This window comes from Phaethon aethereus, assembly GCF_964289735.1.
Source record: "Phaethon aethereus genome assembly, chromosome: 1".
NCBI classification, from domain to species: domain Eukaryota; kingdom Metazoa; phylum Chordata; class Aves; order Phaethontiformes; family Phaethontidae; genus Phaethon; species Phaethon aethereus.
Genome location: NC_138575.1, coordinates 136,604,173 through 136,627,288, shown reverse-complemented (window position 1 = coordinate 136,627,288; position 23,116 = coordinate 136,604,173). Strand labels below are relative to the sequence as shown.

The 23,116-nt window shown below is 41.6% G+C and overlaps 1 protein-coding gene across 2 annotated transcripts in view; it reads left to right on the top strand.

Annotated features, from left to right (window-relative positions):
* Positions 1-15,724, top strand: part of GLRA2 (glycine receptor alpha 2) — a gene marked incomplete at its 5' end in the record, with an annotated part of 129,196 nt that extends 113,472 nt beyond the window's left edge. For both annotated transcript variants that reach the window (XM_081997331.1, XM_081997332.1), the window contains one exon: positions 15,367-15,724. In XM_081997331.1, coding sequence (XP_081853457.1) covers positions 15,367-15,645 — 279 coding nt within the window. In that variant the 3' untranslated portion in view covers positions 15,646-15,724. The remainder of the gene's footprint in view (positions 1-15,366) is intronic.
* Between the last annotated feature and the right edge of the window lie 7,392 nt (positions 15,725-23,116).

The following is a 23,116-nucleotide window of genomic DNA, read 5'->3' as shown; positions in this document are numbered from 1 at the left end:
GTATATATACTAGGGGAAAGCCGGCCAGGGGGCCGCTGCTCGGGGACTGACTGGGCATTGGTTGGCGGGTGGTGAGCAATTGCGTTGTGCATCACTTGTTTTGTATGTCATTTTATCATTGTTATTATTATTATTTTATTTTATTTTGATTATTACACTCTTCTTATCTTTAGGCAAGAAGTTTTTTTCACTTTTACTCTTCCAGTTCTCTCCTCCAGGAGTGGTGTGAGTGAGTGGCTATATGATGCTCAATAGCAGGCTGGGGTTAAACCATGACACAGGCTTATACCATGACAACAGAATTTTTTCATCAGATGTCTGAACCTGGCAGCTGTTATTTCCTGAATTTTTTTCAAACCCCACATAGTCTAATAGATGGTTTTATTGAACGTGGCATCCCAGCCAGTGTTCTCAGAGCCTCACTTTTTTTCTGTCACTGCTATACATTCTTTACTGCCCAATCTGGCTCTCATGAGTCTGTCAAATGTTTACCTCCTTCAGCTATGAAACAAGAACCTAGTTCTCTTGCAGTGATGTCTTATTCATCCGAGAGGAGATAGAAAGGTATTTTAGGAGGCGTACCACACTTTATCTCTTGTGTGAGCTGCGGGCTGCCTTAGCCCGAGGCAGGCGCCTGCACTCCCAAAGCACTGTACCCCAGGGGTACAGGGGTGCCCAAAGGGTAATCATCATGCCATGGTGGGATGTGAATTTTGACCTTTTTTTTCCCACAAGTCCTCCCCTCTTGCCTTCTGTATTGAAGTGAAGATGTCTTAGGGATTGGTACCAAATTCATATGAATCTGGGCATCCTTTCTGCAGTCAGCTTTCGAAGCTTCCAAGCAAAGAGGCTTAGACTTTAGCCTCTTTGCATGTCTAAAGAATTAGAACATAGAGAAAGCTGTTTGGCCTGGATGATTATTGATTTCTATTCTGTTCTTCAAATTACAAATACAGAATCATAGGATGGCAGGGAACAGGACCAGAAGAGCCCTTGCGAGCCAGCTAGCAGAGCAGTCTACAGGCAGTACGCTGGGAGATTTACAGTTGCTGAAAATATTAATCAGTGCTCTTAAACAGTTTCTTCTGTAATGTGCACAATATATCAGGAGTGAGTTTAAGAGAGATTTGTGAGGGATTGTTCCTCAGGGAGACTGTGAAATGAATTATGTCTCTTTGTGGATGTGCTGACCCACAGTTGTGTATTTCTGATTTACACCCTGTAATTCTCCTTGACTTGCAAGTACTCCTGGAACAAAGGTCAGTAGAAAAGTCTCTGAACAATTATTTACCATTCTAGACGTAAATAGCCATAGGCTCTTTCTGTCCCAAGGTTCTTTGGTTCCCCTTTCTTCTGCAGCAGAACAGGTTACAGCTGCAATATGCTGCTGAAATACAGCCACACAAGTTTGTATTTTGTAACTCATGCCAATCTCCTACTGAGCTGTCTGCTTTCTGAGTCTGTGCTCTCATCCTTTCTTAGCACTGAGAACTGCCCTTCACCCTATAGCCCCTTTTAGAGGCTACTCCTAATTTTAGCTTCTGTCTGGACTGAGGAAATAATTTTTCAACACATAGATGAGGAGCCAGGATAAATCCAATACTTATTTTGACAGTGATATAAAACCCATAAATGTTTTTTTAAAAACAACTAAAAGCAACTTGCCTAAGCAATTAGCTCAGTAAGCAGACATTTAAAAAATGGTGGCAGAAAAGCAGAGCTGTGGATTAAGACGTGTGATGATTTTCTTTATTTAATAGAAGAGTATGCAGAATTTTAATTATGATCAGGAGATTTTACGTTTGCTGCAAGTATTCATGTGGGTTGTTAATGTGACAACTGTGGTTTGGCAAGGAAGGACCACACAAGACAAGACTTGAAAACTGGCAGATAGGAATATAGTGACTATTTCATTTTGGGCCCTGCAAGAGAGCACACATCTGAAATGAATATGTGACAAGTGGGGAGTATTGGATTTCTGTGTGAGGAGTTGACAAGGCAGACAAACAGCAGCCATATATTACCTATGATGGCGAAAAGATCACATCATTTATAACGTTTGAAGCAACAGGAAAACTGAACGCAGCATCATCTTATAATGATCTAAGAGAGAACTGTCTCTTCTTTTTTTTTTTTTCCCTCCCTAGTTATATATAGCTGTTAGAGAGGGCCCTGCTGAGGGGAAAATGGAGCATATGATCAAGGGCAGTCCAGTGAGTCAATTTACTGACTAACACTGTAGATTATCATGTCAAATATATAGCGCCAGCAGTATGAACAATAATGAAGCCTAGTTTATTTCTTTCCTGTAAAATGAAATGAAGATGTGATTGGAATTGTCACACCTTGGATATATGAGCTAGATTCTCTTAATCATCCAAAACAAATTGCCTTATTCTTTATACTGACGTTTATTTTAGGAGCCATTCCAAGACTGGCAAGCTGAAACCATCTATTTAAATGTGTCAAACACGTTTAAAATATCCTCTGGACAGCTGTACCCTCAGGTGATGGTTCAATGGTCTTGTGCTTGGAAATACCTGCTCCCCTCAGACCCAGAGAAGGGATAACTCAGCTTTTCATCCTGTGGGGAGAAATTGTTCAGCACAGTGTCATGCAGAGACACTGCAAATGAGCTCTGGGATCATCAGTAAACCAACCAGCCATAAAGCCGACAGGGCAAAGACTCATAGAAAACCCAGATGGCCATTGAAAGGAGCCTTTCCTTGCCTGATCATCTTCTCTTCCCATGCCTCAGAGTGCCAGTGAGAAACATGAGGAGGGGGATATTGCCAATACTGTGCAGACTCTACGGGTCTTCTTCCATTCAATTTTATTTTTTTTTTCTCAAATTCCAGGGGGAACATATCCATGTGTTTTGCAGGTTTGTTTATGGTGTTGATCAGTAAGGTGGTATTCTCTGTAACATCAAATTGAACACCACCTGAAGAGAAGGTACAGTTAGCAATCTGTTAAAATTTCCACTCCATACAGAAGGGGTTCATTTTGATTTAGCTGTACAGTGCCAGGGTTCTTGTGTTTTACCAGTGTCCAAGCTCTAGGTGAAAATCTGATCACTTTTTGGTCTGTCAAAACTCTAGCTTGAGCAAAAACTCAGGGAAATAACATTCGAATTGCAAGTCACTGCCATTCCTTCAGGGATAAAAAGAGTACATAATCAATGTTATTGATTTCTAAACACCTTTCTTTAAGAAAAGAGCTGAGAGTAATTGGAGAGACATTTGCTAACTGTTTGCTAAAGATAAGTCACAAAGCCCAAATATTGCTTATCTGTTAAGTATAATTTCCTAAAGGTGGTGTGTAAACTGATCTAGAAATTAGCACAGTGTTATACATTTAGCACATATAAGGAAAAGCAAATGGTGCTGCTATGATTGGACATGTCATCTGAGTATTCCAGAGCAGGCCAGATCTTTAATCTATTGCTATGTACATATACTACCACATTACTCAGTTTTCAGTAGACTAGAACAACGTTCGATGCACAAAAATCAGCTCTTTTTGTTGAGCTTTAAACTTAGAATAAAAACGAAATCCTATTTTTTGGTTTTGCAGCACTCATCTTCATTTTCCAAAGCCTCCAAACAGTTCACGTTGCACATTCTGGGCAGTCAGAATAAAGGCACAGACTGCTCCATGGGCCAACGCACTCGATGATCTTCAGCTTTCCATGCCAGCAACGGGACATGCTGTATGTCATGAACAGTAGAACAAAAGAGAAGCGATACATTTCAAAATGCTTTGTGGTACTGGAAACGTTGAGCAGTTGGGAGCTCTGTGGATATCCAAAAGTTGAAGGTTTTCATTTTAAAAAAAATCAACTATTTCCCCATTATTCTTAAAAGGTAGAATAACAGCTCTCAGTTCAGAGGTGATCTTGGCAAGGTGGAGCTCTGCTTTTATGATTTGTCTTTTCTTTGGAGGAAGATAATTTAGCCGCAAAGGGCAGAAAGGGTCAAGAGCATATAGGAGCTGAGGCAGGAACTGAATTTCGTAAGCAGGCCGTGGAGATCACGTATTTGGAAATCAGTGAGGATGAAAGCATCGAAGAGGAGGTAGGCAAAAGCAAAACCAGGAATTAGTGAGGCAAAATTTGTGGTAGAAAAAAGTAGAAAAGGAGTCAAGAAGAGAAGAGACAGGTGCAGAAGGAAGGAGAGAGGGAAGCAAAAGCACCAAGAGTACCTATTGAATACCATTTCCTTAATCAATTTGCCTGTATTTCACATTTGTGGTTTTTGAGTCCCCAGTCATGTTTCTCGATCAGAGGACGAACAAATCAGGTTAATGCCCACTCATTATAAATGCAAAGTGTGTGTGATATCCTATTGTGCAGTATTTAGTCTGCCCCCAGACCCATCATCTTGTCTGATCCTGGTAGATTGCTCCTGCCTGGTACTCATGAGGCTGTTCAACAACCAGTGAAGTAGAAACCTGTGCTGCTGGGTCTTCCTTTGTCTCGGGGTGCTCCTGGACCACTTCATTCTCTGGTTTACTGGCATATTTTCTGAAGATAATCCTTCCTCAGGTGTTATCCTCTCACAAAAGTAGGACCTCAAGGTAGAGTTGTTGTAGGCCCTCAAAGTGAGTCCCAGCCTCTTCAGTATACCCACGGACAGGCTTGTCCAGAGCTCCAGCACTGCAAACACTGTTTTAGGATTACTCCAGGACACATAAAAGATAAAACATACAACATGCACCTTTCTGGAAGTCTGCTGGCATAGCAACCCTTTATTTTGGTGTTCTTGTGCTCTCTCCTCTAGATAAATTAATTGGACATTTCTCCTCCCATTTTCCTTGATATTCTTGAGCAAAACTTCAGTTCAAACGAGTGTCTGAGATTCTCTCCCAATCTTCTACTGTTATAGTCATGCTTCCATGTTTCATCTGCCTGTACCTCTCAGTACTGATTTTTCTTGTATATTATTAAATCTATTGTTTCAGGTTATCCTTTAATCAGTTTTGCCAAGTAATAAAAGTCCATCACCAGACGATCTGTTGCTTAACTACTGGCCTGGGCAGATGGTCCTCCTGGAGCAGTGCCAGAACCGCACCAAAGAGCCTGTTCATGGGTAGAGAGGATTGGGAAGGTTTCATGACCCTTGCCCATGTGTTCAGTATCCCTCCTCCTCAGAATCACACTCCCATTTGAAGGGGAAAAGCTAGCAGAAAAGTTAGCATTTTGAGAAGTTATTAAAAATGGAGTTCACAGTTAGATAAATGCTCTGGAGAGAGCTCCTAACATTAACCCGGAATACAAAAATTCTCACTAGGTGGACTTCCCAACTAACAAATGCCTTTAGGGAACACAAAAGGCATTAGATGACTAAATTAAGTAGATGCCCACATGTATATGTATGTACACATATCTACATGTGTGGGTGCATACAGACTGTGTGAGTGTGTATGTTTATGTGTGTGTGTAATACAGTAAAAGAAAAACTATCAAACCCGTTTTAAATGAAATCTTATTTCATTTTTGTGGTATGCATACTTCCAATGACCTAGTAAGATTTGTGGATTTAGTACTTATGAGATGAGAACCCCACCCCCAACAATTCTGTATAAATATTGCGGTATCAAATTGCTGCAACATTGAGTGCCATTGATTTTTACCTCGTGATGAATGTTTATTTTGCTGTGACTAAATAATATCAGAGCTTTATAGAGCAACTTTCATAGAAGCAAATAAAAATGAAAATACAGAAGTCTATTTGTGTAGTAAATTTCTAATACATTCAAACAGTCAAAACGTTTCTAAGATGCAACAATTTAATTTTAGAAATAAGTTTGAAGTGCAGATAGCTGGCAAATACTTTGTTTAACCCAACCATATGTAAAAACAGATAGAGAAATCCAGATTGAGATCTTGGCTAGCAACAAGAACTAAATGATATGCAAAGCCAGAATGAATAATTTGTATAATAGAAGATAAGAAAAGAAAACCAACCCCAAAACATTATTTATTGGAAGTCTGGTATTAAGAACTGACAACTGGAAAAGGAAGGCATTTATCAGTTTGCTTGTCTTCTCAGGGAAAAAAAAACAAACACGCAAAACATAAAATTTGCATGTGAACACGTTAAGATTATTCAGACATTCTTGACTATTTTTAGCTACAGAACTTAAATTATTGATATAATCTGCAATATTTAATTTGTTTTGTGCAGTATTTGCATAAATTAAATGCATGAACGTCTGAGAAAACTCTGGTAATCTCCGTCTGTGTTTGCTGGGGTTTGTTCTGGGTCCTTGTTGTAGCAAATGGCTTGAAGGAAATAACCCAACAGTAGAGGAAGAAGCTTCTTCCTTCCCCTTCCCAGCACTGAGCTGGAGACAGCCAGCGCGCAGCAAGGGGCATGGATGCCACAGGTTCCAGCACTTTGTCCCCAGCCCTGGCCCAGGCAAGGAGGATGGTGTCTGCTGTCGCTGGCCTGCCATTGGGTGGGCTGCAGACCAGCCCCGAAAACTAGGGGAGCTGAGGGAACCAAAAGCCAAGCCTGAAAAAATTCCCAGCAATACATTGTTCTGGAGGGTAATCTGCATCAATCAAATCACAAGTGCCGTTTATGGGCCCTGTATGCACATATACACTTTTTTTCTTTTTTCTGTTTTTATTTTATTTTGGCTGTTTGATGAATGAAGTACTCTGAGATGCCACAGTCAGGGCACGAGGGTGCCCTAACAAAGTCATCTAAGATGATTACAGCTGAGGCAGAGGCCAGTGAGAAATTTCCCAAAGTTGCAATAAAAACCATCGTCCCAAAAATATTTAAATCTGCTTGGAGCAAAGTGCCAGAGAGCCTGATGGGAAAAATCATGGTGAGGCGGGAGCTCAGATATCCCCATCTCTGACTGGGGGCTGTGAGCTCGGGTGCCCCACGTGCTGCGGTGGCAGTTTCCCCAGGGCTCTCACAGCTGGGGACACCACGCGCCTTTGTCCTGGGACAGGACTTGCTGGGGGGTGTTGGCCCCACAGAAGGTTTTAGGGCAGGAGATCGCTGAAGTCTGGGGCTGGGGCTTGAATGCTGCCGACGGGAGGCAGGTGAGAGTCTGCTTGTGCCCCGTCTCATCTCTCCTGAGGCAGGTATTTGGCAGAAAGCAAGAGAAAGCGGGAAAAGTGAATTTTAGGAACATTTCCATTGGTGTTTTATGTTTTTGAGGTTCTAAAATTTTAGCAAATATAGTCTTTCTTTGATGTGCCTGTTAGCCACTATTCCACATTCTAGATAAAATAGTTGCATATTTAAACACTAGCATTGCAGTTTGCTCAGCCTTGCATGCAGACAGCATGAGCAGAAGTTAGTTGCCCTGTATCCAACAGATTTCTGGTCAAAGCAGATAATCCTTCAAATCTAGGTCATTAACATATATTTGTCTGATGTAAAACAGACTAACGTGCTGTTCCCACTGAGAAACTGGCCAGCCTCTGCTTTCATCAGAGAGAGGCTGGCAGAAGAGTTACCCAAGAGCAGTCAAGTCTCCAGACTTCACTGTCCTGAGTGGATTTAATATCCAGTGTTTATAAGACACTCACAGATCACTGTGTCTGGATATTTTAAGGCATTACTTTCATTTAAAACAAAGGGAAACGAAGACACTGTGTCAGGAATAGATCTGCTGTTATTTAGGAGTTTTAACTCTCTATCATAACATCTATGATGCTTTGCAAAACAGCAGTTCATCTTGTTCTCCTTCCCTCCCCCAGAATTAAAATATTAATTATGTTATATATAAAACATGAAGTTAAATAAGAAATTGGAACAGGCTGCCCAGGGAGGTGGTGGAGTCACCACCACTGGAAGCGTTCAAAAAACATGTAGACGTGGTGCTTCAGGACATGGTTTAGTGGGCATGGTGGTGTTGGGTTAATGGTTGGACTTGATGATCTTAAAGGTCTTTTCCAACCTTAACGTTTCTGTGCTTCTGTGAAATTTACATCAACTGCATTTGCAAAAATTGAGAGAAGGAAGCCTTGCATTACTAAAGAAAAAGGAAAATCTTTTTTTTCTAACAAACTGATCACCCTTACTGACGGTATAATCTTTATTATTAAGTAATCCTTGAAAAATTTAGATTCCACTTAAAGATTTTTTCAAGCTATGAAAATATTTTTCTCCACAACATGTTTAAATTATGTTACTCTCTCACTTGGATAATGTGCAATTCCTACTCAAAGAGGGCAAAACCAAGTTAACTACCATTTCATTATAGTATTAACAATGGTTCACTTGTTGTTCTTACAGAATGAGTAAGTAAATGACTCATTCTTCAGAGATTCTTCTGCTGTTTATTTGAGATAGGAGGTATTATTAAACACAGCTTTCTAAAACAAACCTAAATTTGTCCATTGGAAACCCTTACCAAAGACAACAATGACCAATTTATCTTCCATTAATCAAAATGGTGGTGCTATTTTTAATACAAGGACTGTTTTACTTAGATTTTATAAGGCGTGAGTGTCCAAATGAGAGAAAAAACAAACTTCAGTGAGCAGGAAAATCTGTGTTAAGAGAGGTAGAAAAGGGGTGAATGCCACTGTCACACACACAGAACTGTGAGTCGTGACGGAACAGCATCACGCAGTAGGATCACTCAGAGACTGTTTATGTTTTTGATGAAATAAATTGGTGAATATTTAGGAAAAACAATACTTAGGCCAAATTCTGGGAAGTGTTTGGTCTTAACTTTGGGCAGGATTGAGGTGAGAAACTGACCATTTTATATCACTTTTTGCTTCTCTAAATCCTGGATTAAGGAGGAGTGGGGTCTACATATCTGGCTTAGGTGAGCTGAGATCCAGAGCTCTTCAGGGTGGAACAAGCCAGAGAAGTTTGTTACTGACCTCTTTATTACCAAATGCCACCAGAGCTTGCTCCATCTTCCCTTTTACCCCATCTAAGAAACTGGGACACATAGGTTTGCTATGTAAGAGTCATCTCTTTCTGTATCAGCAGTATTTAGCCTCAAGGCAGAACAATGTGAAAAGGAAAACGTAACACTCAAAGAACTAAAAATGAGGGGAAATGCAGGACATTTCAATATTGGCTTCAGCTCCTGGCATATTTATCAAGAGGTGGAAGACCTGAATTCCCATAGGACATGTTGTATTCAGTGAGAGGAATGGCTTCTGTTCCAGGGTCCTTTCTCCAGCAGTGGTCAGCATGGACATTGAGACAAATTGTATTTAAAAGCTCCAAGACAAACCTAGAAGGAATTTTATGTCTTCTGAAAATAAGCATCCAAGGATGCAGTTTTGCATGAATTAGGTTGCACTTTCAATAACTGCACATGGACCTATGAATCTGTGCCGTTGTGCTCTTTCCATTTTCTGAAATGTTCTCACAAAACAATTTACACACATAAATGAAAGATAACTTCCTTTTAAAAAATAAATTCTCCCTTTCTCCTTCACGATGGTAATGTGTTTTATCCTATTTCCTGCATTGAAAAAAACACAACCACCCCCCAAAAAAGATAACCCACTTATTTTCTTTCCATTTATTTTCATCATGATTTTCTGATCTCTGTGATGTTGTCCCCCAAACACAGCTTTTCTAAGATGAAGAGATCTCATCTACTTTGTTTCTCCTCATGCAGAAAAAGTCTTTTATCAGCCTTGCTGCTCCTTTTTGTATTTTATCTAATTCTGCCATTTCTTTACTGAGTTTGAGTGACCAGAAATGCTCCTTGTGTTCAAAACCTGATCACATTGTGAGTGGATAAAGTGGCAGAATGACGTTTTCCATTTCGTTTGCCAGTTGCCTGACTGCTGCCTAGCAGAGGACTAATGTTGTCAGAACCATCTACATGGTAATTCCCTAAACTCCCATCTGGGAAAGAACCATTTTTGAGCCCATTGCTGTCTATGTGTAGTTAGGGTTATGTGTGCTTTACCTTGCACTTACCAACCCTGTATTTCATTTACTGCCAATTTGTTACTTACTCAGCATTTAGAAATCCTCCCGGAAAACCTGGCTTAGCTTTGTCCACTTTGAATAGCCTGTTTCACCTGCGTACCTTCCCTTGGGAACCTTTGTCCCATCTCATTTATGAATCTCTTCCTTGTTACTGGGTCTGGCACAGATTCTTAGGGATTCCCTCCAGTGAATCCCTCAGTTATTAAATCGATCTTTTACTCCTAAACTCCATTACTGCCTTTAAAACAGTTAATCTATGAAAGGACCTTCCCTCTTGTATCCTGGCAGTGTAGCTTTGTAGGAGCCTTCAGTGGGGAACCAAAGAGGATTTGAAAATCTGAACATGCTTCTCAGCTGAACTACGTTCATCCACATACTTAATGACTCCTGAGAACTGAAACCATGTGAGCACAACTGTCTTTGCAAAACCACACCGTGAATTATGTAAAGTACAGAGAGATGGGAGGTGTCTCAAAATCGTAAAGATGATTTAGGAATTCAGTCTCCAAAGCTATTTTGGTACCTAATTCCTATTGATTCTATTTTGTATTCAAGTCTGAATTTATTGTGGGTTTTTAACTTTGTGCTTATGAATGCCAAAAGCAAAATTATGTTCTCCACCCTATACCTAAAATTGATCTCCTATGTCCTTGAAATTTAATTAAACCAGGTAGTCTTTTAAATCGTTTGCCCGCCATATGTTAGAAAAAGAGTAGCAAAATTAAACAAATAAATCACATCAGAGAGTAAATTAAATACACTGTTTGAAGCCAGCCTCTCTCTCATTTTCCTCATTGTTAAAACTGAGTCAATGCTGACAATAAGCATTTAAAAGTGGTCAGGACAAAACACTTCAGAATGCATTGTACAGAAAGCTGTGCATGCAAGGCATTGAATAGACTAGATTTTCTGAAGTGCTTTTCCCATTCCTGATTGCTTTGGTGTGAAGTTGGTAGTATGAATTACATTCTAGACCTGATGGAATAAAAATAAAAGCTTTACAAAGATGGAAGATGAAAAAAGAAAACCATGTCAGCAGTATAAATCCCCCGATTTACCTGTTGCCTACTGTAAAGATAAGTCAAGAGAATGTAATGCCATTACTTTGTAAAGCACAGAAATTTACTAAATTCATAAATGGAAATTAAAAATTGAGACTGTAATTCTTGTTTGATGAAAATTGTTTAAAGCTAACACCTAAGCATGTTCATTATGACACCATAAGATAATACATATAAACCTATACTGTTGAAAAAGCATCTGTAGAAAGCATTTACCCAATCTCAGAAAATGTAATTAGTTTTCAAAGGATAATTCTTCTAAAATACTCAGGAGTGTGAACATATGAAAGGAGGAAACCAGCAAAAGAACACTTTCATCTTGCTATTTATTTCTTTTCTATTTCTCTTCCCAGCTTGTGACCCTTCTACCTATGTCTTTATCAAGGACGGATTGAGTTATGACTATGTATTATGCAAGACTAACTTCACATCCTTTTAGAAGGATAAAGCCAATGACTTCAATGGCAGTGGATTCTGCCACTCCAGTTGATGTCCAATGGCTTCCAGCTGTTCTTTGATTTTGGTTTTAAAACCTGTAAAAACATAAATAGCCTAGGATTTAAGCAAGTGAGTTCCTGTCCAGTTTAAAATGAGTAAGTTTTATGTATAATCTGATTAAAATAACGGTAGAAATGTTTGCAAAGTCACTTTGACCAGTTTACCAGAGGCTAAGCTGATGGACAGCCCAGGTTGAAGACTGTTTTTGGATGAGTCTCCATGGTAGGGTATGTCAGATGGTATGAACTGAATATGACTGAATGAAGAGTGACTGTGCAACCCCACCAGAAGGTCCCCAGGTAGGTTGCCCAGTAGTTCGCCAAGCCTCTAGGTTAAAGGAAGACATATCCACTGTGTTAATGGAAGGAACTTGAGGTCAGTTCTTCTTTTGAAACATGAAAAAAAAGTGTTCTTTTTGTTAAAGAATCTAAATCTGGTTTTCTTTCTCCATGACTATTCCCCAAAATCCTTTATATGTAACAGAATGTTGGAAGATAATCTGAAATGTCAAATTGTAGTTTTGCCATAATATTATGGTATTTTAGAGGCAGTTTTTTTAACTACATCTGTACTGCTAAAGTAAATCACATAGGGGATTGTATTGTTCCTGAGGCCAGCTATCACCACATGGCTCATGACTGTAGTGTGTAGTGTTAGTCCCCAGTGGAGCAGGTTCATCTGGGAGAAAGCTTGTTGGCATGGTCCACGCCAGAGTGAGCTATCCCACAAGCAGCGTGGAAAATGAAGTTCCAGCACTTGGGTTGACCCCCAGCTCCCCTCAGCAGCAGGAAGGAAGTCTTTTCATCTCCACTGTTTCATTTTGGGTAAAACCAGTTTACGGGCTCAGAGGACCAATAGGACACAAACCTGACTCTGCAGTCTCGTGGGAAAAGTATCCTTCTAGCACATACATGCAGGTCTTGATCTCTGCAGGGTTTTGTTGTTAATTTTCAACAGTATTGGCAAATTTCATCAGAAAGGGCAGAGACATCACCACCCTGAGGTCTTTCAGGTGATGTCTGGTCAGGTGGGAGAGCTCTGATGGGGTCAGGTCCTGCTTGTGAGACTGCAGTTGCTGGCAGCATTCAGAGGGCAGGCAGGTAGGTGCCAGACTGCAAAGGCCCCTTGCCTCCTGGGGGATTTTACTGCTGAAAATCACATGGTGGTTATGGAGCTGTGGTACCTCCAGGGCTAGAGGTGGGGCTGTAAGGACTGTGGCTTTGCTTGCTTCCAGTGGCGCTTAGAAGGTTGCAACAGCTACAGCTTAGGTGTCACCAGTACTAAGTTTTTGTAAGAGTGTAATATCAAACATAGAAACAAGTGGCAGGGTAGGAACACGGTGCCATTCTCTTAATTAATTATTTAGTCTTTGAAAAACGTTTTTCTGATACAGGTGGGAACAAGGCTACATAAACACACACTTTTTTGCAACCAGCAAACAGTTCCATGTTGGGAGAACAGGTAACAAGCCAGTGAAGAGATTTACTGGGAAGAAGGAGACTCAAATCTGCTCAAGCAGAGGAGGAGACCAAGCACATGCTCCTCACACCCCAGGTGATTTCTGTATCTCTTGTATCCAAGGTAAATCAGCATCTACTGCAAGTCCTAAATAAAAAAATAGCCTGGGGACTGGGCACACTTCCCTCTGGGTGTTGTGAGAAAGAAGTGGCACAGCCAACTGTCTATGGGGGGAAAAGCAAGGCTCTAAATCCCATTGGGAAATGAGTGGCTCCTGACAGCTACAGGTTGGGAGCTTAAGACCTGAAAGTGACTCAAACATCCCTGTCCCTCATCTTAGATGGCTTCCCACTCAAGTTACAACAATGTAAACTCAAAAGCAGGGCTGTGACATTGAAGATGAATTACTCAGCCCCGCACGACAAAGCTGCGACACAGCAGGGCATGGTGGAAGTCGGGACTCTGCAAACCCTGCTTTGAGATCAGTACATTTTTTTTTTCCCCCCATACATCCCTCAGGAGTAACAGAAATTAAATTTTTTAAAAATGAATGAAGTACATATGGCAACACAGCTGTTGAAAATCTGTTACCCTTTTTGATCACCTCTTGTGTCCTGGGCATGCATTTATCCTTCAAACTCAGTAAAAGGGAAAGCGCTGTGAAGGAGATGGCTCCGCGTATTATTGGGGGACTCTGTGGCATTACTAAGTCATGCAAGAGAAACCTTGCCTATAAGACTATCCAGAACTGAGGTCTCAGTGGATTCATCTTTAAAATACTTTACATATTTATAATCACTACGACAAGCAGAATTTCAGAGTTTTCACCAAGGGAGTGCAAACTGTAAATAAATAAAATTGAAAAAGGAGAGGACCCTGCTTCTTTTTCTTAATGATGGCGAGCTTTTGAAATGAAAGGGGTATAAACCTTGGATAAGTGCTCAAACAGCCGTTCAATACCACAATTTTCCACCTGCTTACAGGTACTCTGTAGAATAGTCCTCAGGCTGAAGTGACAGGGGCTCCAGAGCATTGTTTACTGCCTATTCTCCTTCCAAAAGCACTCAATGTCATAAGCAGTCAGAGTGACTATTTCTCATTTGGTAGAGTTGGATCACGCTACTGGTTATTCATGTTTGTGTGTCAGCTCCAAGGTAAGGAGAGCAAGCTTGGTGATGTATTCAATTCCTATGTCGGAGCTGGGGAGAGAGAAAAATGCAATTATTGAAAGAGGTGCTTCTGTGAAGGAGCAGTGATTTACATCCTGAATAGGTGTAAATTATCCTCCCTCCCCACCCCCAAGTTCAACAAATGTACTCCTTATTCAGTATCTTGCTGCTGTGATGGTTTTTTTTCTTGCAGTCTCTGATTCTCTGTTAAGATCAGAAGGCTGTGGTTTAGTGAGAGAGATGAGGGAGTATTCCCTTTGAGGGAGTGGGCTCCTTGTGAACCCAAGAAGCAGTCATTTTAAGTCGACAATGAAGTATTTGTCGGTCAAAGAGAAGGTCTTTAACTAGGGCAAGCTGCTGGACCTACAGTTCTTCCCTGCTTGAATGAAAAAGATTAGAGCTGCTTGTTTGTTGGATTTGAATCCTTTACGGAGGGCTGCCAGTAACTGTTCACTTGTGTATTATTGTGCTACCAGACAGGAGAAATGGCAGTGTGACAGTGCTGACCAGCACAGTCACAAACCTTTCATCACACAGTTATCACGGTGATAAAAGTTCCATGGTAGTTGCTCACCCCTCCAAAAACAAATATTGCCTACTCATACAAGAGTGAGAATGGATTTCTGCAAGGTGGTGTCATATTAGCTCACGCTATTGCACCTAACTCCCCGTTACCACTAAATCCAAGTGCTCAGTGCACTTTGAAGTATTGATTCTCAAAGTGCTCCTGTAAGCAAGGAGGGGCCATGCTCTATCCTCGTTTCATAGATCAGAGATGATGGTGTTAGGCTGCAGTTAGATTGAGACATGGATACACATTGCCATGAGCTTGGGCCCGTGGATCTCTGGGTCATTCAATTCAACCTGGCCAGAGCAGACTCCCTCCTACCAACATGGCGATGATTCCTCCCCACAGCAAGCCCAAGGAGAGCGATGAGAAACCCGTGGAGTCAGATATCTTCCTTATGGGGTTGGATTACAGCTTGCAGCTCAGGGTACTTGATTTAATCAGAGCTAGAAAAATTAAAGTTCTGTTTCACAAACACTGGCAGTCACCTAATTTCCATGTATTTTTATGTGAATTTTCATTCCTTCCTTGTCTTTGAAACGTGGACTTTGTACCATAGCTTAACCAGCTAATTTGCTTCAGTGCTTTGAAGGGGTGCACCTCACCTGTGCAAGTATAGGGCGTGCTCGATAGGCAGGTGATTGTGTGTCTTATTTATCTTCTTTATCCCCCAGGAAGATGAAGTTGCTCGTGACAGTCGATTCAATTTCAGTGGCTATGGCATGGGTCACTGCCTCCAAGTCAAAGATGGCACAGCAGTCAAGGCTACTCCACCAAACCCCCCTCCAGCACCACCAAAGGATTCAGATTCCATCAAAAAGAAGTTTGTTGACCGTGCAAAAAGGATTGATACAATATCCCGTGCTGCATTCCCACTCGCCTTCCTCATTTTCAACATCTTTTACTGGATTACATACAAAATTATACGGCATGAGGACATTCACAAGAAATAGGCAACTCTGGTTCACCAGGACTTCTTAGCCAAAGTGACCCACATGTAAATAAACAGTGAAATGTCTTTCTGTCATTCAGACTAAGATTTTCTTTCCCCTCCCAGGACACCGAAGAAAAAATGAACAAAGGGGAAAAGAAGTGCAAAAGGAAAAGTGATTGCATGAAGAAATATGCCATAAGAGCAGTCAATGAGGGTTCCCCCTATGTACTCTCAGTGTTGTTCTTCCAGATTCAGCATTGATCAGACATCTGCAAATGGGGCCAAATTTTACCCAGCTTTATGATCAAGTTATTATCTTTCAAAACACAAGAGAATCAGAAAACAAACAATTCTCGTAAAACATCTGTCAAGAGACTGTGGTGGCTACAGTACAGTGAGTTATAAGAGGACCAAACTTTTTCAGGATAATGTTGCCTTTCTATTTGAAACAAGTCTACTGAGCTACATTCCATGACCATGTCTGTAGTTAGAGGTTTCACCAAGGAGTCCTTTTGTGGGTTGTAAATTATTTCTACTGACAAGAGAGGACAAAAAAAAGAAAAAAAAAAGATTTATACTTTACTATCCTTGTGGGTGTGCATTTTAATATTATCTTGCTTTACTAGAATTGTAATTTTGGGGTTGAACTTGTGTGTCATGTGATTTATTTGATAGTTGACACTCCAAAACCAGTGAAACTGCCTGGTTTATTTTTGTTGGAAGACAGTGCACTTACTTCATTTTATTTCTGCTGATTTTACACGCAACTTGAGGTGCCAAACTGTATTTTACCTATTGTGCTACCCTGTACCACACTACTTAGTAAGAACTTGTTTCCTCAAAGGTGTAGCTCAGTTTAGCATTGAGTTTCTATTACTGCTGTCATTGTAGCTGCAATCAATATCTCTATAGGTAAACACAACTTGTTTACAGACCTCTAATTTATATCTTTACTCAAAGTGGCTATCATTTTAAATATCATTAAACAACCTAAGAATTTTAAAACTGTACTGTGATTTTCAGAACCTGTTACCTTTTGGTGCCGGATCTGCGTTATTCAAATCCTTGCTACATGTTTTAAAGTAGAAAATTAAAAAAAAAAAAAAAAGGTATTTTTGCTTACACGGAAGAAGACAACCTGTAACATAAGACGAATCAAACATTAAAATTTTACACTTGCTGTAAAAGAGTTTATTAAAAAAGGTATTTGTTCAATTTCAATAAAGCTAAATGTGGTACTAATGTTTCTTCACTCTTTTCTTCACTTGCAGCAGCAGGGCTGTTCGCACCAGGGCCCAGCTCTTCCACCACTCTGTCGGCAGAAAGAGGGTGAAAAGCAACCTTCTGCTGACCCGGCGTAGCACGCCGAATTTTGCTATCTACCCCTCAGCAAAGGGGCTTGTTGCAGCCCCCGGGAGCGTGTCAAGGACTGCGTCGGAAGTGCGGCTGGGGTATGACAGGAGCACTGGCACAACATTTGCCCCTGCGGAGCCCGGCCTGGGGGAGGAGGCACAGAATCACAGAATCGTTAAGGTTGGAAAAGACCTTTAAGATCATCCGAGTCCAACCACCAACCCAAGGCCGCTGCCGGCTCACAGCATCCGTGCACGGCAAGAAGCTCGCCGCAGCTTCGCACGTGCTGTGCCCGGCTTCAGGTTTTCCTAAACTCTCTCCTGGCTTCCTCGCGGCGTCGCCACTTTGGGGAGCCGAAGGACGTGCTGCGAGGGCCTTGCGTCAGGTGCCTCCTGCAGACGTCGTTAACGGCCAATAGCTTAAAAGCAAATTACATTGCACACAGTTCGCTGCCCTTCCCTTGAGAGGCCAAAATACTCACCCTGTAGCTGCCCAGCACAGACATGTTGAGTGTGTGTGTGTGTCTGTGTGTGTCTGTGTCTGTGTCGGTCCCTCCCCACGAGGCTGCCTATAACCACCAGGCTTTGTTCCTCTCCCAGGACCGGGGAGGGAATCTAGGGATCTTGACAAGTCTGATTCCCAAACAGTTACATAAATTAGCGGTAAAAAGCCAGTTGTGCATTTTATCTCCCCACACCTTCCTCAGCTCTGCGGGCTCTCCTGTCACTTACAGCTGTGATGGAACTGACAACAATCATCTTCATCTCTTTGAGACCCTGGAGCCAGACGTGACTGACAGCTCCGGAAGAGGGAACCAGTGAGAACTCAAGACAACAGTCCAAACTAATTTGCTTTGTGAAATAAGCTTTTTAAATCAAATTCAGGTATCATAATATTTGTAATTTTTATAGTCTAAGATTTGCTCTTATTCCTTTTTAAGGTGGAAGAGTATTTGATTAATGGGTAATGTAGTAGAGGAAAACCCCAGCGCAATCCTAGTTCCATGAGCTCCAGCAGCGTGAGGATACTCAGCTGTAAGCTGCATTTGTATGGGAAGTTAGGAGCCTTCATTGGTATATAATTCATATCCAGAGGTCACTTTTACCAGTCCCTCGTTCCAGAAACTCTGCTCTAAATGAAGGCGTAATGCCAGGATTAGTGTCAAAGCTCAGCGCCCAGATGTGTGAGCCTATTGCCTGTAACTCCCCCGTACGCCTGCAGACCACTGCAACAGGGATGCAAAACTGTTCTCAGCTGATGGATGCTTGTATGTCCCTTTTTGCAGTGAAGCTCATGTGTCTCCAACCATCCGCATCACAAATTCACTTGCACAGTACTTAGCTGCTAGCGTTGACTAAATAGTTTGCTAAAATATTCTGTTGATTGGATTTGAGGTATGCTGACAGTATCCAAGGGAAGATTGCTCCACTGTTGCCTTATATATAAACGTAGGTCCAGTCATGGGAGTAATCTGTGCACAAAATCCTTGCAGGTCTCTCTCTTTTTGAAGACAGACAGAATTTGTAGCTACGCAGCAATTAGTTGTGAATCTTGAAATTATCTGACTAAATTTTGGACATAAATGATGCATGCAAATGGATAAGGCCCACCAAGCATGGCAATTAGGAATGGTCACATGATACAGAAGAGTTCTCAGGACACTGGTCAGTGGCCTGCGAACCGTCTCACACAGAGATGGTTCGATACCAGACGGGTATCAAAGAGCTTCTCCTGAAAGAACATGGCTGGTGCCAGAAAGTTGTATACTGGCTGAGAAAATACCTGCAGATAAGAAGTCAAATAACAAGGGAGCAAGAATTACAGAAGACTGTTGGTCCTAAAACAAATGCTCAGTAGGGTTATCAGAGAAACAAGACTCAAAAACTGGTCACCTTGCACTCGGAGAAGTAGCAGAATTAAATAGTGAAGAAACTTCAAGACGCTATTGCAAGAAGAAAAAGAATGGCTTAGAAAATAAGCCCTGGACAAACAGCCTTCGTGAAGCAGGAGAAACAATGGGATGGAAGGAAAGAGGCCTGGGATTAATTCTGAAGAGCTTCCAGACATATTGGAAAACCTGTAGGTTACAATTCTAGCTGGTAAGATAAAATGAAGTCCTTTGGCATTTAAAATGCTTGCATTTAGTTATAAAACAATTATAATTACTTCTAATTTACCCAGAAAGCTTAAAAAGCTTTAAGCATGTCTTTAAAGGATGCAACATTAGGTCAGGTCATTGGCATTCTGTTGTTACAGGCTGGAGCTGGGTGGTTCAGTACTCAAGGAGAGAGGTTTAGCCATCTCCCACCAGAGAGATGCTGTCATGTACTGCAATAAAGCCTCATCAATAAAACAGATCTTTCTTTAAGAAAAATCTTGCTGCAATAGGAGGAAAGTGAAAAAAAAAGTGCAATATGAGATGAGATCTCTTTTTGTTCCTTTCCTGTTTCTTTTTCTCCATATTTTTTCAGGCAGCAGAGCCGTAACTTGTATGTACTGAATCATAGGTGATACGTAGTGTAGCAATAGAGGCTTTTGGAGTCTCCAATATGAGATACTGGCAATTCATAACTGCTGGAGGACAACATGATGCTTCTGGGGTCAGATTTTTCTTGTGCTAGAGAGGTGAGGAGTAAAGGCCAACCCCATTCATCCACCGATGTTGAGATTTTCTCACTCTGCTTCCCTTCTTCCCCAGCATGAGATGCTGAAGGCAACAGGAAAGAGCTGATGGAAAAATAATGTTCATCTCCTGCAGGCTGAACTGTTACAGCCCTTCACCTTTGTGCAAGCCTGTCACTGACATTGGTGGCACAGGAGCTGCTGACCAAACGTGAGGCACCAGCAAAACTTACAGCCTTACATAGCTGATGTTATTGAAAACATTGTGGAGGAATCTGGAACTAATCGTTGAGATTATGGGCATTTCCCAGGAAGGGCACTCACTGGGCTGAAGTGGTGTCTTTGATTCAGCAACATGATTCCGCGTCACTTGGAAGTCACATTTCACGAACTTATTCTAAAGATCTGACCCAGTACAATACTGACATTTCTATATTTAGAAATATATTTCTAAATACAGAAAGAAAGATATTTTACGTGGGGATGTAAAAAGTATATGCACAGCTTTCTAGTCCTTATTCCTTTAAAATTAGAACATGGGAAGGAACAAAGAAACAAAAGCTGTTGGATGATCTTTGCATTACACAAAGCAGTATGAAAATAATTTCAATTAATCTATTCATTTTCATTATCTATAATATAGTATCTGTGGAAAATAAGTTTCCAACAGACCTTCAAGGTAATTTTTTCTAATGCTTTTTGACATAGAAATTTGTGTCTTACAATGTTTTAGAAAACTAGAAAACCAAACCAAATCTGCCTAGAGGAACTCCCGCCTGGGAGAATAATCTAAGCGAAGTCACGCTTTCTCCATAAATGCCCCTTACAAATTTTTCTTTAAATATTAATCTTCTCTGGTTTGACAGGAAGAGAAAAAGAATATCTTTATGCCATTTGAAGATACTTTTCCTACTTTTGCAGGGAAAATGTGAAATATCATCCCATTTAGTGCTAAATTGCAGAACAAGTGCAGTTTCACCAGTCCCAGACAAACTCATATAGCCAATTTACTTCCAATTCCAATGTAGTGCTCACTAAAATCAGATGCAAAAACAAAAAAAAAAGGGTTTCATTGACTTCAATAACTTCTAGATCAGTCCCTAATGAAGGATAAGTTTCCAATGTTAAGCACTAGAAATAATCTGTGAGGGAAAATATTCAGAGTGGATTAGCTCTCTTCAGTATCCTCTAAGGAGGAATAGAAACTTGAGCAAAAATAAGTATCTCAGATAATAATTAGGAAAACTGACTTTGTGAAGTGCGTACACTCAGTTCTTTCAGTTCTCACTGAAACAAACTTGCTAAATTAATATCTTTGCTGTGGAGAAACCCTGTGAGACAATATTAATAAAAAAGCAGTGAACTCTCGGGATACTGACAGCATTTTACTTGTGCTAAAAACTAGGATTTTACTGGGAGAAATTATATAAAATCCTCTCTAGCCATCTGAACAGCTGTATAACTGACTCAAAGACAGCTTTTTCAGCTTACTGTAAAACCTGAATCTGAATTTCAGCAGAGTGGGTCCCTGTTGCTGGGGACGGCAGACGGCATCTGCCATGCCAAGAAGATGGCAGCTGGACCCATTGCTTCTCTTTCCACGGCCCAGGAAAAATGTCAAGACCCCTGAGGATGCACAGGGGGATTATATTCCTCAGAAGCACTTAGTGAAAATGCATTTGCACAGAGGGGTTGAAGGATTCACAGACCTTCCCTTTGCCTTGACATGAATCCATTTTCCCTGAAGTGATGCAGAGTGCTACCCTTGACATCACAGGGTCAGGCCTGTGGCCGGACGTGTCTGGAAATCCCATCTTTATCCCTTGGCCCCTGGAGAATTCCCTTCTCTCAGCTGCAAGTCCTCTTTGCCTGCTGCAAAGGGTCCCCAGAGCACAGCAAGCCAGCCATGCCTTTGAAAAACAGCTTTGATGATCGCTACACAGCACCCTATGGCTCCCAAGCAGGGAGACGAGAGCAGAGAAGAGAGGATGCATCACCAGTGCTTGGTGTGGGAGAAGGACTGTGCAAGGGTGCCTCTCCTCGCCCCTGAGAGCCCAAACCTGGGACGTACTGTCCAGAAGGTCCTCTGGGGCTCACAGGTTAGGCTTACTGAACATCCTGACCATGTTGTGTGTGATGAACATGGTCCCAGTGCTGCTCAGAGACCTCTTTACTGGCACATTCAGCCTACCCCACCCCCTGAGATGTCCAATGGAGTTGCAGCTGTGGCTGCAGAAATAGTTCAAGAAACACCGCAGCACTCAAAAAAAATCTTCCGTTTTCCCTTTACTCCAAAAAGAGAGAAGAGCTATGCCAATGCAACCAACAGAAACTAAATCCAGTGTATTAGTGATGTTTGCAGCAGTGCTAAAGACCTGTGAGCCTGTGATCCCAACAGTAGCCTGGGCATTGCCTGTTTTTCCTGATGCAGATGCCAGAAGAGTGCAACGAGGGATTTGGGGAGCGCAAGGGCTGGTGCAAGAAGAGAGGGAGCTCAAGGGTGCTGGCAGTGAGGAGATGTGGGCACGAGCCAGCCAACACAGACACCATGCTGGGCTGCTCTGCAAGCCTGGCCTGAGGTGACAGCCCACTGTGCCCAGCACAGGGCCTCTGAGCAAGACCAGCCAAGGGGAACTGGGAAAGGGTACCTCCAGTGAAGGGAAGTGGCCCAGTAATGGCCACAAGGCAGGGCAGTGGTGGGGCAAGAATGGATCCCACCCCAGATCAGACTAACAGGAAAGGGGAGAACTCATCAAAGAAGAATCACGTCTAAAATATGTACTTACAGAATACTTTCAGTCTTGTCTGCTGGGTGCAATCCCACTAATAAAAACGAAGACTCTACTGCAAAACACTTGATAGGGCACGTGCTCCAAGCAGAGAGAAATTGTAATGTTGCATGTGGAACTAGAGAGAGTCTTTAGCAGGGATTTCCAGTGAGAAAATGAGAGCACTAGTCATTTATTTCACACTGGAGATGCTACCTCCTCCTCTCTCTGCATTGTCAGACAGAGGTGTTATGAAGAGGGATGGGAGTCCTGAAATGAAGAAGCCTACCGCTGTGTGGTTAAAGATGTCCTCTTAGCCATTGCTCAGAGTGTGAAGGGGAGATGCGTATGGCTGCTTTTGGGGGAAACCAACAAGAACAGCATGGACAAATGTCTATGATGAGCTAATTAACCTTTAAAAGAGGAGAGTGAGTGCATTTTTCCTGTAATAAGCTAATGAACTCTGTCCTCTGGGAGAGATGTGGGACATCATCAGTGCAGTTCCTAACAGGGGTTGCCAAAGATGCTCTTCAGAGGAAGGGTGAAGAGCAGGGCTGCTACTGAGCCATTAGCTTAAAAAACAAGAGCTGAAAGAGCTGCCTGCTGCAGGAAAATTGGGTTCCCCTTCCATGTGTATTACATTCATTGTAATAGGGCCCTGAAAGTATGTTCTCTGCCTGGAAGAATACCAGACTCTTCCACTAATCCATGAAAGGAGCAAAGAAAAAAAAAAACCCTTTTTCTTGA